The sequence below is a fragment of the Gallinula chloropus genome (genome assembly GCF_964237585.1).
Source record: "Gallinula chloropus genome assembly, chromosome: 3".
Classification (NCBI taxonomy): Eukaryota; Metazoa; Chordata; class Aves; order Gruiformes; family Rallidae; genus Gallinula; species Gallinula chloropus.
The window spans coordinates 2,965,242-2,983,472 of NC_140087.1; the positions used below are offsets into that span (position 1 = coordinate 2,965,242).

The 18,231-nt window shown below is 44.7% G+C and overlaps 1 protein-coding gene across 1 annotated transcript in view; it reads right to left on the reverse strand.

Annotated features, from left to right (window-relative positions):
* Positions 1 to 18,231, reverse strand: part of RSPO3 (R-spondin 3) — a 61,867-nt gene that overhangs the window by 24,136 nt on the left and 19,500 nt on the right. The window contains exons 2-3 of the mRNA XM_084261496.1: positions 1,889 to 2,080; positions 295 to 441 (exon numbers count right to left, since the gene is read on the reverse strand). Coding sequence (XP_084117622.1) covers positions 295 to 441; positions 1,889 to 2,080 — 339 coding nt within the window. The remainder of the gene's footprint in view (positions 1 to 294; positions 442 to 1,888; positions 2,081 to 18,231) is intronic.

Below are 18,231 nucleotides of genomic sequence, written 5' to 3' on the forward strand. Positions count from 1 at the left end.
CAACAGAGCAAGCAAGAGATGGATGTCATTCTACCTCAGGGCAGAGCAGCCAGGGCTTATTTCCTGAGGCAGAATTGCCCTTAGCGTCAAGGCTGTTTGTGGGACACTGCTGAGCTTGTGCCTCTTGTGAAATGGCAGGACTTGGGAAATACCTTGAGTGTGTCGTGCTGGGGAATACATCTTGGGATGCAGAACACTTTCATTTTAAGTTGCACTTCCAACTGATCTTGCAACTCCTTAAATCCTCCACCCCCCATGAGAAAACCAGGCGTGACATGGTGGGACAAGACTTACCTATGCTAGTGCACTCCATCGTGTGATTGTTGGCTTCCAGCCCATCAGGGCACTTTTCAAGGCACTTTCCACTGTATAAGTAAAACCCACTTTTACACTTTGTGCAGAAGTTTCTGGTAAAGCAGGTATCACAGTCAGCTTTACATTCTGAAATGCAAACAATAAACAACAGCGTTGTTGCTCTCTGCCAAGAAATTCCATGGGTTGTCTCACATATACAAGAATCACACAGTTCCAGCAACATTAAACAGTCTTCAAAGGAAGCCAATTATGTTTAGTTCTCCTGCACAGACAGTGAGGCCAGCCACAGGTGACCAAGACATGGGCAAGGGTTTAATAAGGGTGGCCTGACACTGCTGACTGGCCTCACACTGCTTGTCCTCTTGCAGACCTATGCAAACAGAGGACAGAGCACAACACATCAGAGTAAGTACATGCTGCTTCTGCCCTGATGCAGCATAGGTACTGATGGATGGCACAGGGCACAGGCACTGGGCCAGTTCCACACTGTCTAGCCCCATTCACCCAGGAGAAATAAAAATATGCCAAAAATCAGAACTTGCTTAAGACTGGTTTGCATCAATTGTTTTTTTAAATGACTCCTTGATGTTCAGTCAGACCTTCTGAAGTATTTTATGTGTTCTCTATATGATTACCAAATCGCCATTAGCAGCATATTTCCCAGTTCTCAGGTATTTTTTAAAAGAAGTACATAAAAACTTGTGTGCAGCCGAGCTGATGTCTGATATGAAAGGCCACACACTGCTGAAAAGTGAGCAAATACTTTACAGTGTCAAGTTTCTCTGTAAGGCTTTGCTCTGTGGTCTGTTCACTAAATAACTTTTATTACCAGGTAAAAGCTGGGAGACTTACTTGGCCGTTGCTCTTATGTTTTTATATTACCTGTGGGATTAAAACCAGTGAATTCAACAACAAAAAGAGGAGTAGGGAGGACACAGCTCTCTCTCCCTGTTCATTTATGGTTCAAAATACATAATGTGGTCAAAACTTTGCCTGAGTGCTAAAGAACAAAGTCAGGTTCTCTGTCTCCCGGCCTGGAGACAACATGGACAGGTAACTTCCCCCAGATGAGGATAAAACCTGGCTAGTTGAAACCTGGCCAGCTGCTACAGGCGTTTAGAGGACTAAACTAAGCATAAGACGAGCTGTAAAGAAACCAGGGCCAGCCACATCTCCAAAGAATGACACCTGCCATCTTCTCTCCTTGTTGCAGGGCGGCGGGTGAAACGGCTCCAGCCACGGAGATAGAGCATCCCTGGGCCCCTGGGCCTGGAACCTGCCACAGCTCCCTCTTGCTGCCAAAGGGCATTGCCTGGCACCCTCCAGCGCTCCCCTTTCACATGGAGGTGAGACCAGCAGGTCATCCATGCAGAGCCATGAGCCCTGAGCTTCAGGCTGCTTCATGATCTTCCCTTCTTGTCTGGGTTAACACTTCCTACACTACTACAAAAGGGTTAAAATGATAAAGATGCCGCCTGTCCATTTGCTCCTCCATTGACTTGACTGCTAAGGGGACACTGTGTTCAAGAAAGAAGCAACAAACCCCTGCCCTTCCCCATTCCCCAGCACTTACTTGCACACTTATTAATGTCGGGATACCGTGTCCCATAGTATCCGCTTGGACACGAGGAAAGACACACTCCGATCTGTTTCATGCCGATTCTCTCCAGAACAAAAAAGAGCCTGGGCTTACATGACAGGCATCCGTTGTAGTCAGAACATGTAGCACACCCTCCTTGGCAACCCTGGCTCACGTTAGGATGCACTGAGAAGACAAGGATTAAAAAAATAAAGAAAAAGAAGAGAAAAAAAAAAACAAACCCAGTGGTGAGAGAACAAGATATTAGACAAGACCATGAAATCATGGTTCCCCTGAACTTGGAAGGGTGGACCATCCACCTCTCTGACAGCTGTTAAAGATTGCTGCATTTTTTCTGGTGTCTCTCATGACCTGACATTTCATTTCAGCCATTATATCATCTGCATAGAAATGAGATGCTCAGCTGATGTGCTCACATCTTGCAGAAATAGCTAACAGCAAATTAGATTTGAAGTAGATTTGATGAAACAGCAGCATCCTAGAGAAGAGTTGAGGGGGTGGGGGTTTAGTTATTTTCACAGGCTTTTCAGACTTGCATGCACTATCAGCTGACAAATACATGTTCACTTATCTTTGCTTTTTTTTTTAGCTGGATGATTAAAAATCAACCCAGTGTATAATTTCCTTCATCGGCTAAATGCCATTTGATTGGCTTCTGCTGTGCAGGAATATGCCCTTGTAAGATCTGATGGTAATTTGCCTTAATAAAAAGACACAGGAGAGCCATCCTTCTCACTCTCCTCCTTTCCCTGGAATGTTCTCTCTGGCATGTTTTTAATCTCTAACAATTACAACCTGATGTTCAGACTTAACTGTGGCATTCACCCTGCTCCAGTCCCAGCATGGAGCATAGGTAGGATTATATTTGCCTTTCAATTGAATTGTTCTAATTCTTCAGACAAGGAAAGGAAAACTGATTGCACTCACTGCTTCAGTTCTTCTTCAGAGGCTTGAGGGTAGCAGAAAAGGGGATGCTGTTGCAGTAGCAGACATTAATCAGTGTTAGTGCTAGAGAATAAAGTTTTGCATGTTCCTGTACTTTAGAAGTTGTTAGCTACTTCTGATTCCTTCCTGATTGCATTGCTGAAAATTAATTGAGCATCAAATAGATCCAGAACCTGTGTCCCTTCTCTTTTAGCCTTGTCTTGTATGAAAAAGCCAGGCAATTTTCTAAGTATGAGCTTTCATCTCTCGACCTGAGACATCTGGCTATACTTCACATGCAAGAGAAACCCAGTCCTCATGTGCAAGTGTAAATCCTATTTGTGAATACTATTGCCTTCCTGGTCTGCCTTCTCCTCAGGCCAGCAATAACGTTATGAACATGCACGTGCCATGCTTTGATTGCCTATTTTAGTGCTTTGATTTTACTTCTCTCTGCCGACACTGCTAAATAGTTGGTGTACACAACGAACTGGCTTTTGTCAGCTCCCTTCTGGGGATCTCTTGGAGGCAGACCAGGAGCCCATATGAATCCATGGCTTACAACCAGAAAGCCACCACTCTCTGCGAGCTCAGGGGAGTTTGCCTGGTGGCAGAGAAGTTCAGCAATACCTGTAACTTTGTTCACTAAGAGTTTTGGCAGAAAAGGCATGGCCCATGAATGGAAAAGCACTCCTCTGTGCTCTGAGGTTTCAATGACCAGACAGTCCCACCATCTGAGAAACCTCAAAGGGAGTTCAAGTTCACCTTTTTGCTTTTATTAATAGAATGAGGGATGAGGGTTAATTCTCTCAGTAGGGTTGAACACAAGGGGAGGAGCAAACTTTGCCCCTGCTGCAGACAAACAGTTTCAATGGGAACACAAGAACCCGACTCTCTGTGCCCCCCAAGGCACTCATGCTGTGGAACAACCTCGAGGACAGTGTTTTTACCACCAGGACATACCCTTACTCTGAGAATAAATGACTCTGTGCAATGAGAAGCTGCAGCCCGGGTGCATTTATCAGACTTGCTTTCACTGGCCTCTCAAAATACAGACTGCTCTGTATAAGTACAGCATATGTAACTAGAGCATATTTTTTCTGAGAAGGTTCCAAAGACCCAGAGTATATTGATTTTGAATTTAAGAGCCTGAAAAATTGGATTCCTTTTCAAAGTTAAGTAAATGAAAATGTCCTCCTCTCTGCCTTGTCTTAAGGCTTTTGTGTGAAGCGCCTTTCAAAGGCAGGCACAGTAAGAAGTGACATTACTTAAAAACTACCCCTGACTTCCCTCCATTGGGTCTGACAGAGGGAAGAAAAAGCAGCTGAAGTACAAAATATTTGTTATCAAAGCTGCTGCATAAAATATGGGTGACTGCATTTGACGGGAAACTATTCTGTGTGACCACCTGTGACACATCATTGTGACCAGATCCTCTTGACAGAGAACACATTACGTGTAACTGCTCTGAGGTCCAGTTCTGTGTGTTTGTGCCCTTGAGACAGGCAATGCTGTATTACCCAGAGATGATCATTCTCTGTAGCTGAGATCCATTACATGGCCAGTTTCCATCTCCCCTTTAACTCCACAAGTATTAAGGATAACCCAAAATTTACTCCTTGCCATTTTCACAGTTTCTGCTTCCTTTCACTCATCCCAGACACACCTCACACAAGTAACATGGCAAAGAAGGAAAGCCTGAAGTTCCCGGAGTTCCAAATGGAGAATTACATTGTTAGTATTAAGGAGCAAGGAGTAAGTTAAAATATGTTAAGTCAAGCTCCATTTAAAGGTTCATTTCATGCCATGTTATAACTCAACGTGTGAAGCAAAACAGGCTCCTGTGCTCGGGAAAGCATCGAGGAAAAGTCTCATTGAAAAGTCAGAACTGACATTTTAAATGAAGAAAGACATTTTTTCTCTTAAAAGCTATTAAAGGAATACATTTTTGATTGTCTCCTGTTGTTCCTGGCCTTTCTTTGAGCCCTGTATCTGTGTCATGAAAGTGTCTTTCATTGTGCTTGCTCTGAATGCTAGAAAGACCCTTGTTCTGGCTCGGTCAAGAAGCAAAGCTGCGACAGCCACGTGCTCCAGCAATTGGTACTGTTTGGAAGTACAGCACTGGGCTTTGGCATTGAACCTGGGAGGAAATAAATGGTGGAGGAGAGATATTGGTGTCTGGAAAACGAGATAGGTGCACATCCAGGTGCTTGCCTGGATTCCTGCAATGCAGGGGTCAGCCTCTCCCCCTCCTCCAGGGGCCAAGTGGGATCAGAGAAGGACATGGGGCAAACTCAGGCTCTGAAACATCCTTCTGACACAGGGAGGAAACTTAATCACTGCCAGGCACAGAACTGGCCGTTACTATTCCTCTGTCGTTGCAGCAAGGTGTTGGTGCCTGCAGATCTCCAGCACTTCAGCAACTGCACTCCGTAACCACAAGGGAGCAACCAGAAGCTTTGCCCTTCCTTCCCCCCTATCAGACACTGTGAGCTCAGAGTTTAGGTGATACGCCACAAGGAGCTGGGAAGATAAACCCTGTCTGGTGAAATCCAGCCATAGTACACCTGGTGAAAGCACTGCTACAAATGTCTGTTCTCAGGGCAACAGTAGAAAAAGGCAAGTAATGTGTAGCCACTCTAAGAAATGCTACAGGTGAGAAAGCACTAGAGGAGCACAGACTGCTCCTGTCAGCCACAAGTTTTAGAGCCAATGGGATCCTGGGGTGCATCCGGAGGAGTGTAGCCAGCAGGTCAAAGGAGGGCATCCTCCCCCTCTACTCTGCCCTGGTCAGGCCCCACCTGGAGTATTGTGTCCAGTTCTGGGCTCCTTGGTATAAAAAGGACAGGGGTCTCCTGGAGAGAGTCCAGAGAAGGGCTACAAAGATGATGAAGGGCCTGGAGCATCTCTCCTCTGAGGAAAGGCTGAGTAAGTTGGGAATGTTCAGCCTTGAGAAGACTAAGGGGGGACCTAATTAATGTTTATAATTATCTGAAGCAGGGGATGCAGGGGGAATCAGGCAGCCCCTTTTCAGTGTCTGTGGGGACAGGACAAGGGGCAATGGCTGCAAGTTGCAGCACAGGGAGTTCCACACCAACCTGGGGAAGAACTTTTCCCCAGTGAGGGTGAGGGAGCCCTGGGACAGGCTGCCCAGGGGGTGTGGAGTCTCCATCTCTGGAGAGATTCCAGCCCCCTCTGGACGCCGCCCTGTGCACTATGAGCTGGGGAGCTGCTTTGGTAGGGGGCTTGGACCCCATGAGCTCTCCAGGTCCCTTCCAACCCCTACAATTCTATGTAAGAATCTATGTAGTAGAAGCACAAAGAGACATCCAGTCTCTTGGCAGAGGGGGTGGTGCTATGGCCTCGTGGGTTGGGCACTGGCTGCAGAACCAGGAGGTCTGGGCATCAGCATTGCAAAATAGGTCCAAGAAATGCTCTTGCTTGTTACCACTTGGCCTTCGATGCAATCTGCTTCATTATAAAGACAAATAACATGAAGTATAAGAATTCTCCACAACCCTTGGAACTGACTCCAGTGAGAATGAAATACTCTTTTAGGAGCAGTGGCTGCCACCAGAGGTGACCTTACCAGACACCGAGCAGTTTGCCCTCTTGTATTCAAACACTCTTTGACCACAGGGAGATCCTAGACTCTCAAAAATGCAAAATACATCACAGCAATGGGCAAAGCAAGTGGTGGGAGCACAAAGACACACAGACGAGTTCTTCCCCACCTCTTACACAAACAGCAGCCAGGCCTGCTGACTCATCATATACAAAGTATGTATGTGCAGGCTCGTGACTGGCTTTAGGTCCAGAATCCATCCCTCCCTCCATTTTTCTTTTTATAAAACCTAAATACAAGAGATCAGAGAAGACACTAAGTTAATCTTGAACTATTCCTTTCCCTTGCCTGGCTTTAAGCCCTTTTTGGCTTGGAGGCCTTTTTTGTGCAAGCTGTTTGTCCAGATATTAGTTTTAAGCCTCATTAGCAAATGAAATCACTGGGGATTTTCCTTTCTCAGAATATTTTCCAAAGCCCTGCTCTGGAAACAATGAGTTGTGGTCTCTCTGTTAAAAATAGAAAGTTGGGGACAAGGAGCTGAATTTGAATCTGAACTTTCACTGAGGAGACATAGGAGATTTCCATGGCATGCAGCAAATAATTCTAAATCCTCTGCAATGACATTTTTCTATTGGTTTTGTTTTACATACAGAATAAAGTTTATGGGGGTCAAAACCAGAAAATGCAGGAAGAATCCAGTTGGGCATGTGTTCTGAAACCAGGGGGAAGGGTCAAAGTAGAAAAATACTCTTTTCCCATCTTCTGCAGCTGAGATGCACTGGCTCATCACAATTTGCAGACACAAGATGTCCATTTAGAGGCTCGCTCTTTAAAATGGATGTGCCAGGCAAATTAAATCCATCCCTGCTAGGGAGCTGCTGCTACTTCTGTGTTCTTGGGTTTGCTGGCCTCACAGGAAATAGTTGCACAGTGGAGATGCTCTGGAATTCAGCCTCCCTGGTTGGGCTGCCCCTTGCTGCGAGAGCCCAGTGTGCAGCATCCACATGGGCACAAGCCCCTGTGGTGGTGAAGGATTTGGGGTGGGCTGTCCCATGGGTTCTCTTGTCTCTTGATCACTCTGTGTGTTCAGTGGTGTTCATTTCTCTCTCTCATCTAGTGCAGAGCAGCTGAAAACAGGGCTGCATGTAAAGCAGAGCTACTCTTAATCTTGCCAACCATCCTTTAAGCAAACACAAACATCATTTGGCAGCGAGCTCTTCTAATGAGAAAGTCATTAAGGAATTCAGTTTGCAAACCACAGTGCATTTCCTCAGCCTCTTTCTTGGACAGCATCTCTCTGCATTAGAGGCAGAATGGACAATGGTGGGGCAAACCCACTGAACTAACACGTAGCCAACATGCAGACTGGGACAAGGAGCAAGCCCAGGAGTGGTGGGACAGCGCTCGGAGAGCAAGGACACACGGGTTCACTCAGCTTGTGTTATCACTGCTAAATAGCTTGCCAGCTTGGGCTGAGGTGAAACCTGTGCTCAACCTTGCAGGCTGGGTTCTGCTTGATTGCTTGGCTTTAAATCACTCACAGGGAGGCAAGGCACTTGACACAAAGTGACATGATGGGATGGGATGGGATGGGATGGGATGGGATGGGATGGGATGGGATGGGATGGGATGGGATGTGGCAGCAGCTGGGCTCTGCATGGAAGAAAGACCCGTACATGACAATTAACATTGGATTGGCTGTATGGTTTTTTTGGGATGCAGTGGAACCAGTGGTGATAGCTGAGGGATGTGGACTCTTCATCCAGCCTTCCCTGGATCTACATGACTCTGAGGTGGCCTTGAAAGGAGACTAAATTAATGGACTAAAGCTAAAGGAGGGAAGGTTTAGATTAGATATCAGGGGGAAGTTTTTTACAGAAAGAGTGGTGAGGGGCTGGAACAGGCTGCCCAGAGAGGTGGTGGATTCCCCGTCCCTGGAGGTGTTCAAGGCCAGGTTGGATGGGGCCCTGGGCAGCCTTGTGTAGCTCCAGGCCTGGAGGTTGGTGTCCCTGCCTGTGGCAGGGGGTTGGAGCTCTATGATCCTTGGGGTGCCTTCCAACCCAGACCATTCTATGATTCTATGATTCTATGACTCAGCCACAAAAGGAGCAAAGAGCAAAAATCAGTCTAAAAGTCAACTGTTAAAGGCTTAACGCCTTCTGTTTCTTTGTGACTTGTGCTTCACAAATACTTCAAGATTTATTTCTAAAGGAACGGTAACTCCTCCAGAGGATTCCCAGATTTCAATTTTACTTCACAGCATTGCTGATTTCTGTGGCACAAAACACATAACAAAGATCCTCACGTGTCCTCCTGTGTTTTGAAGGCAAAAGATCCCATAAGGACTGAAAAAAAACCCTCCTCTTTACATCTGCCTGGCTTGACAGAGTATTTTCCTCCTTCCTCAAAAGGAGGAAAATATTCTTTTCCCATCAGAGGGAAAAGAAACCAGCTCATTTTCTTCACCAAGTGTCAACAGTTCTCAAGAGCAATATCAACATGAGTATGGCACTGTCCCACAGTCCCAGGGAGTATCCGTAGCCGTTTTGTAGTGATGTCTATGAGCAAGGAGGCCTTCGGCCCAAATGGCCAAGCCCTCACTGGGGAATGCCTCATCATTATTAAACATATGTCTGGCAAAGTGACCCTGAAAATTAACTATACTGCCTGCCAGAACACATTTCCCCTGAATTTGGTTAGAAAGAGCATCAACAGGCTGAAAAAAGTCTCACCAGGGGTACAGAATTTCATGCAGTCTCCTAGCATCTTCAGCACAACAGAAAGCAGCCACAGCAACCACAAATGGCTCTTTCTCATTCCAGAGAGTTTTGTAAATAAACTGAAAAATTCTTTTCATGGAGAGAGAACAAGAATTGCCTTTTTTCTTTTTTTTTTTCCTCACGTACTATGGAGCTCCACCAGAACTCAGTGATCCAGGAAGTTTAACCAGTATGAGGAACCAAAGAGGATCCCTGGAGCAAGTTGCCTTAAGCACCCTGGTAGTGATGGTAAAGGTAGGACCATGTCAGGTGATACCTTCTCACAACAAGTTTTAAGTCCTTTTAGGACTTAACTTTAACTTTAGGTTAGGACTTAACTTTAACTTTAGGTTAACTTTAGGTTAAAGGACTAACCTTTTAGGGTTAGTTGTAGTTGTTTCCAAATACCTGGGCTTCAAGACCATACTTTAAGAGTCTTCTCTAAAAATTGAAAACTGAATCTCCTCCTTATTGTGTATGTAAGATAACCTGTTGTAGAGGGGAAAGTATAGGATCTCTACAGAGTAGTAACCTAATTGTTGTATAACCTAACAGTTGTATAACCAACCAGACTCAGCTACTTGCAAATAAAGCATCTGTGCTGAGATGAATAAAGGAGGCAGGAGTTTGGAAAGAGATTATTATATTCCATGCACATGTATTTGACAGTATTTTAATACTCTAACCCTGCAAGATGCTGTCATGAAGATCCCCCAGTTGCTTTTATGCTGTTTGTACACACACAGAACTCTACAAACAACACTGTCCAAGTCACCGTGACTTCCACGACTCCCCAATCCCATCCCTACAACAGACACACACTTCCATCAAGTAAAAAGGCACATCTGTATGTTGTATTTGATCATTCTTTGAAATATGCAGCCTTTCTGCTTGGGTTTCAGGTTGATGCTGGCATTCCATCTATCATTTACGTGCTTCTAACAAAGCTTGTTGGTGCTCAGGTTGTCTGGGTGGCAGCAGAGCCTGTCCACCCTGTCTGCTTCTCTTGCATGTTTTGTGTTTAACATACTGGAGACTTTTATTGTTGCATTTTACACAGATGCTCGTGCACTTCCAAGCTGTATAAGGATCACTCAGCTCATACTGTCAACATTACACAACTACAGTAGCATTTGCAAGTTTCTTGTTTCCCACAGGGTCTTCTGAGACCAGAGTTTTTCTCTCAAAGTTTTGTTTCAGAAACCACAGAAAGAACAGCAGGATGTAACAGATTTTACTTTCCCTGCTGGGGACTAGGGAGAAGGGTTTAGACAGCAAAAAGCCTGTAATCCCATGTCAAAGCCATGATTTTCTACTACCATGTTTACAGTGTTAAAAAACTAATAATCCAGACAGCAAGCCAGCCCACTGCTTTGGCGTTGCTCAGATGTGCTTTTGGTCAATTACTTAATATCCTCTCACTTCTGAGTGTTTTCTGAAGTGGAACTGATCAGAAGTTTGTACTGAATGAAACCATTTTTTGATTAAATTCATACCATCCTGAAGCTACACTAAGAGCCCTGATGCTCTTTGCAGTGGAACTGTTCTGGACTGACAGCTCCAAATATTGAAGTGGAACCTCTCTCTTTAAACTCAAGTCTCACATCAAGATTTGAACCCGGAGTATAGGTACTAAGGAGTAGCCCACTGCTGGAAGGTTTCTAAAACTTGTTTCCTACAAGTTGTAACAAGGGGAAACTCTGGTTTCAAATTTTTGTAAAGGAAAAAGGGTAAATTCTCCAGGCTGTCTGGAACATCCATCTGTCAGGGACAGAAAATACTGCCCAAAATTCCAAGTTTCAATTGATTATTAAAATATTAGCTGCAGTGATTGCTCCTCTGCTCGAGTGCTGTGTAGTGATGCATAAGCTGTCAACACTCAGCAAACGATGACCCAACTATTTTCACCTTTCCCTCGTGCCACTGGGGCCCATGCCAGCCTAAAAAAAAACAAAGCCAAAGGTTTTTGAGTGCAAAGCATGAATGGTAGGATGTGAAATTGAATTCTACTCTGATGGAGAACAGGCAAAAGCCTTCTTCACCAGTCAGCTCAGACTCACTGATGAAAGTCCTGGTCTACCCAAGTCAACAGCAAAACTCCTGCAAAGAGACGTGGGTGAGGATTTCACCAATCTGTTGATCGACCATGGTTCACAGTACAGTTATCTGACTTTTAAAGGGCACTGTAACTGGATGGGATCTTTGATTGGGGTTAAGTAATAGGACAGGCGAGATTTTAGCAGGCATCTGACTCCGGAGAAACCTACTTGGTTCAACAGCTCCCCGTGCCTGGCTCTTCTTGTGAAGCAGCTATGAATGGCATGTAGTTAGGGCTTGTTTCATCACCCCTTCTGCCTGCTGCCCTCCCTTTGAAGTCTGAGCCTTCCCCTCCCAACCTGCTTCACTGCCCCACACGCTGACCCACATGAAAGCCATTCAGCGCCCACACCAAGCATCAGTCACTTCCCCAAAGCCGTAGTGCAGCTCCCATCACTGCGGTGATACACACCAGGCAGTTTACAGTCCAGCTAAAGCCATGCTAGGAGAGGTATTTGAGCTGAATCATGGGGGTGCTGGTGATGAAATCAAGCCTATCATCCATTTTGTGCTTGAGCAGGGATGCAGCTCTCCTTTCTGTGCCGTGCTGTACGTCACTGAGCCCAGCTGCTTGCCAGAGGAAAATGAATTAAAATGAATTAAACCTGCTTGCTTGTTTGCGGGGTTTTTAACGCAGCAGCTGTGGAAGTATGTTCTTTACTCCAAACCAAATGAACAGTGCCATGCTGACACATCAGGCTCTTCAGAGACACAGAGTAATTGAAAGCTTAGGCACAGGCTGCGTTTGAAAGCAGGAGCCACGGGCTGTGCCGGGTTGTTCGTGGCTGCTGCAGTCACACAGGTAAATTATGACAGCAGAGGTCAGAAAGTCTGCTGACCACAGCTTTCCTGGAGCACTCCTATTGTGTGCACACATGAAGAGGTCCAGGCAGAAGCCAAAATGCCCTGTTACCCCCTCAGTGTAGAAGACACCCCCGTGGCTGCTGGGTCATCACAGGATGACACCAGGTCCCCCCTGTAGCCACCTTCACCTGCGCTGTCCTGCTAAGAGGAGCCCCACGGCCATCACCTCTCTTGCAACCTAAGGCTGAAAGCTGCCTGGCTGCTCCAGCATCTGGAGGATGCCCAGGAGGGGATGTGCAGCACCCGGGAAATGAGTTTGATTGATGAAAAGGTCTCTGTGAACCTTCTGCTCTGCCCTGATGTCTACCTGCCCATAAGGATCACACCTATTGGGAATGAGAGGAATGCAGTTTCCCAAGGGTGTAAAAATAAAAATTGCCATAAAATGCAAAAGTTTGGGGAAAAATTACACAACATATTAAAAGATAACGTTTCACAGAATCATAGAATCACAGAATTGTAGGGGTTGGAAGGGACCTCAAGAGATCATCGGGTCCAACCCAACTTTTCTCACTTTGTTGAGAATAAATGGTGTCAGTTGTTTGAAAAATATTTTGACGAAAATGCATCAATGCTTTTCCCCAAAGTATCTCAATTTTCATGGGGGGAGGGATTCTAATGGAGTTTTGTTTTCTCAGTGATTCTCTGAGTGGCTTTAATTTGAAGTAGTTATAGTAACAATGAGCAGGTGATAAGGAACCCTAAGCCTCAGCATTTCCATTGCAGAGAAGAAGGGAATTCTAAAGTAAAAAGTAAATAAATTGAGGCCACTTATTGAGCATACTAGGTAAAGAAAAAAAAAAGATATATAATTATAAATAAACCCAAGAATTAAATGTCTAGGAAATTTAGGGGGGGTGTTATGAGTGTTATTAAGCATTTTACATCAAGAACTGTGAAGTCAAAGGTTTTGAAGCTGCTTTAATATTTTTCTACATGAGAACATGAAGAAAAAAAGTCCTGTGTGTCTTTCAAATCAGTTTAAACTAAACTGACGACAGAAACATTTGGAATGATTAATGGTTAATTTATGAATGATAACTTTTAGGGATGACTGATTTTTATTTGTCTGATGGATTATTTAATATTGCCGACGCACATCCAAAGTGTTATCTGACACTTTTTTTATGCACAATTGAACAAGCAGTCTTAGAAATGAACTTTTGCCAAAGCATTTCACCACTAACAATGTCAGGAGTCAGATAATTCAGGCTGGATCACATCCTGAGGGCGCATGTTTAACCTCCCCCGGCGTGTGCGCGTACAAATTAGCCAGACCGCCTCTTCCCACTCAACCTGTTGCACAATGAAATGGTCCCTTTCCTGCTTCCTGGACTGAGCCAGCTGCTTTTTCAGGTGGGGGATGCCTTAGCCAGCTTGCAAAATACCCTTGGCACTTTGCAACAGTGCTCCTTGAAGGTTTTTTTTTCCCAATAACTACCGGGATGGGGAAGGGGTGACTGTTGAGTTCTGGTTTGTCACGCTGTGAATTAAGTTAAGTGGATGCAGAACGAATGATAGAAATAGAACCCCTCGCTGCAAATAGAACGGGTCTGAGTTACACCAACAATTAGTTAGGCTTCGGTGAAAACCAAACATCCCCTAGATATTAGAAAAACATGAAATCACAGCGGCTCTTTTCAGAGCATCCAATCTGATGAATATTTGGCAGCTTGAGTGGTGGCTTAGTGGCTTGCGGCACCGCGCTGGGCTGCCATGAGACAGGGCTCGGAGATGGGGTGACCGCAACAACACCACTGCCAATGCCAGGCTGCTGCAGCAGAAGTTGGGATTAGAAAAATGACACAAGCAGATGCCAAGATGGACTAAGGGAAAGGAAAGCTTGAACCGTGCCCTGGTATGAAAACGGCGGCCATAACTGTCTCCTTGACCTCCTGAGAGTTGAATGAAGCAGGAGAGGTAGCGCTTCCCCACAAATAGATGGCCCCCAGCAGCAGCCAGCACAATGGTATGTGTAGAGGATTCTGCCCTGGGGTAGAGTGATGGACCCAGTTATCAACCTGTACTCCATAAACCACCAAAGGTCTGCACAGTCTTAGAAATGAGGAAAAATCATTGCAATGGCACCAGTTCTCCACCCCCAAAAGCAAACACATATACACCCTCCAGTACGGGTATAAAAAGCAACAGAAAGCACGGAAGGAAATAAAAGCATCATCTTGTGACTTTGTCTTTCCCTATGTTTGAAACCTCCCTAAACAGCACCACTGAGTTATGTGCTTTTGGGGAGAGCTGGGGGTTCTTGGGTTTGAAGGTTGGTGAGATTCCTAGCTTCACTGGAAAGTTAAAAGCATTAGCATCCACATTTTCAAACACAGGGCCTCCAGTGAGACAACTGATCTCCTGCTTCACTCCTACATACATAACCTCATTTCCAGAGTGCCTGTGGAAGATGCAGATGGTCAGAGGTCTGAGAATGCAGCTATTTATTTAGGAGGCCAATCAAAGGATTGCTGCTTCACTTCTAGACCCAAACTTGAAAGTTTTGGCCCTGTCAGCTCTGGGATTCCATTTCTTCATCTGGAAAGGAGAAATGATACCTATCTTTAGGGGTGCTGAGGTGTTTAATTCATGGCTGTTTGCAATATGTCCTCAGCTTTGGCCAAAATTCCTGGCTTCTCAGCACATGCAAGCCTTCATGTGAGATTCTGTTCCTGGCAGTGCATTAAATCTTGCTTTATATGGGATTGTCTGATATCCATCAGATTGTTAGGAGCACAACTCCCGAGTCCTGGGTGCAAGTGTGGTACCAATTTCTTGTAGTCGCTCGCACAACCTTCCCATGCACACGTTCCAAAGGCAGACTGAGACCAAGCTGAGAAGCCAGTTCTTTCAACTTTCTGATTTCTGCTCTGTGGCTGAAGAGATTAGATTATTGAAAAACATGCTATTAGCACTGGCTTGCAGCCAGAGGGTCTGCTATGCATTCTGCAAGGGGCGCTGGACTTGCTGTAAATTAAGGAAAAGAGCTGGGTAGGTTATTCCAGAGAGGAATGTTCCCTTTGGGAATTGTCCACAGCAAACCAGAGCTGTGGTTGGTGAGCAAAGAGCAACAGGGGGAAGAAAAATAACAAAAAAGGTCAGAAATTTCAGGGAAATAAAAGGCCCTTTTTCTCCTTGCTACTGAGCACCAAGTTAACAAGGCTTAATGTTTGTTGATCCCTTTTATGCTGCTTTCTGCATACCCAGACCCAACTGAAAAAAAAACCCAGCCCAAAACCCCCCCAAAAAACCCAAACAATTACCATGTAAGCCCATGGTTAAATTCCTCCCCATTAGAAAAAGCACATCAGCATATGGTTAACTTCACACATGTGTTACAGACCCCTTGACTTAAATTAGACTTAAATACCTGATTAAAATTAGGGACACATTCTTGAATAGAGGCTCTTGTGCTTGGAGCAGACACATATCTTCCTGAGGCAAGCAGAAGTCTACCTCTTAACATGCTAACATTGACAATAACGCCTCAAATTTCTCAGCTGTTAACTAATTCAAAGTTTAAACTATTTTTTCCTTCTTTAGCTTTTCAATATTTTAGGGAGCTTTTTAGGAGAGAAAATTAAATATCAAATATTTTCAGCACAATGACAATGTTTTCATGGTGTTCCAGAGATCAAAACTTTTCTTCTTTAAAAAAAATGAAACATGAATTCTCTTCCCTAGTTCAGCAGAGAGAAGCCTAGCTATGTGGATTCAAAAGGCGTATGGAGGGCTTCTGGTACTACTTTTAATTTATTCACTTCTTTAAATTACTGTTTATGCCTTTTAAATCACTGCCATTCTATCTGGGAGTAAGTTTCCTCCAGTGCTTGGAGTTAGCAGCTCTGTTTGTGTCTCAGCGGGAGACCCAGCAGAGATGATAAATTCTTTGCTTTTTTTAATATAAAGATTTTCAACTTTGAGAGGATTAAATAATTTTATAGGGGGCCATAAACAGATTGCTTTGATTTCAGTGTGAATCAAGCCGGTGTCTTATAAAAGGAGAGACTCAGAGACCATTCATTAATCTCTGAAGTATCTTTTTCAGCTTAAATCTGCTGCTTCCTAGGTAATACTTTCCATCCCAACATCACGTGTAACGGGCCATATGGGAAGAAGCCAACACAACAAAGGTGTTCTCAGAGAAAATTAGAAGGAGGTGTTCAAAGGGAAGCCAAGTGAACAGGAGGTCAGACCACCACAGAGGCCAAATGAGTGGGGAAACTTGAGTGCAAATTTTTTTCAGGGGCAGAAGAGAATAAATACAATTATTGCAGACTGTGTTGTGATTTCCACCACCTTTACAAACCCTGAGAACATGATATAATCAAATAGCAACAGCAGGAGTAACAGCAAGACGCCAAATGTATGTGCAGTTGGGTAGGACCTTTCACCCTCTGGTCCTCAAGACACTTTACAGCGATCGAGTAAGGAGGAGCTCCACAATGTGAGTAAATGCTCCAGAGGTCATATTACCCTTCTCTGGGGTGACTGCAGCAGCTCCTTAACAACACATGTTTGGAGAGGAAAAAAAAGGAAAGCACTGACTGTTTGATAGCTGCTACAACCAGGGAGAGCTGAGACATTTGGGAAACATCTAGGGCTGAAACTGTGGCTCTTACAAGTAAATGCAGCATGATTGCTCTCAGCCCTATTCTGCTGTATATTGCAAGGAGGAGTTGTAGTACTGGATCCAGTACTAGGGATCCAGAAGTGTCAGTGCATCACTGTCACTGCTGTTTTCTTCCTCTGGAGATCTCTAAGCTTTGAAGTGTCTTGATGCTACATAATGCCTGGGAGCTGATGGTGGAAGGTGGGGCACAGCCATGAGGGAAAGGGGCACTGGGGTGTCTTCATGGTCTACACTTCCACTGGAAGCACAGTTGCTTGGTCACAACGTAGGAACAGCACTGTGGTAGACCCTGCTCCAATTCTTCTGTTAAGACTTTCTACACAAAGAACCACTCCATGAGAGTTTAACACCAGAAGAGTGACAGTGGCATAGAAGAGGGCTGAGATCAGATAGATTAAAGCCTCAGTCATGGCTGTTCTTAGAGGTAATAAACACCAACAACTCACCAACAAAAGAAACCCCACACCAAACTGCATCTCACTTTGTGGAGTGTTTTCTCCAAACCAAGCCTTGCCTGAGGCACACTTTACAACTGCACTTCCTTCTCTAGGGGGAAAAATAGTCAGACAGTAATTAAACATTCCCCCTAAAATATCAGATGCTATAAAGCTATGTGCTACTGGAAGTAAAGATGTAACTGCTCCAGGGCTGGAAATGGGCATCAGTTAAGTCTCAACTGCATTATCCAGGGTGGATTTCAGAAAGCCTTGGTTGTTAAATCACTGCAGGAGTCTCAGGGAGGCAGTACATAACCTCAGTCCCATGTATGCTGCAAGCGAGGGGTCCGACACCTTCCTAAAGGCATGCTGGAGTTTGGCCAGAAATTGCTGTGCCTGAGAAAGCAAACACTGAATGGGTCCTACAGCTTTTGCCAGGCACCTTCAGACACCCCTTGCTGCTGCACCCCTGGCCAGGGGCCGCAGGCTGGTGTCAGTGTTCTGCCTCAGGACAGCATCAGCAGTGTCATCATTCTCCTACTCCCAGCGAGTTGTGTTATGCTCATCAGTCTGGTTCTGATGACATAAGAAAAGAGAACGAAATAATTGTGGATAAAAGCAAATAAAAATGCCATATTTTTTAATATAGGGTGATGATCCAATATTTGGTTTGAGATTTGAGAACTACTTGCTTCACAGGAGTTTTCAGAAATAAAATAAACTCCAGTTTCCTTAAAACAAACTCCACATTGTTGCCTTATGAACAAAATTGGGTTTTTATGTCTCATAAGGTTTCAATGTAGCGTATCTGCTGGATGAGGCATCAGTGTAAGCAAACAGATGGTAGGAGACTTGTTGATTTTACCATGATATATTTGAGCAGGGGAGAATCTCAAGAAAGTATCCTCTTGATTTCACAGGGTTTTCTCTTGCTGTGCCTTAGCCACTTGCCTAACGAGTTTAAGGTTCAGATGAAATTACTGGCAAAACAGAATAAAATTAACGGTGCCTTTCTGCTTTTTAAAACCTAAACA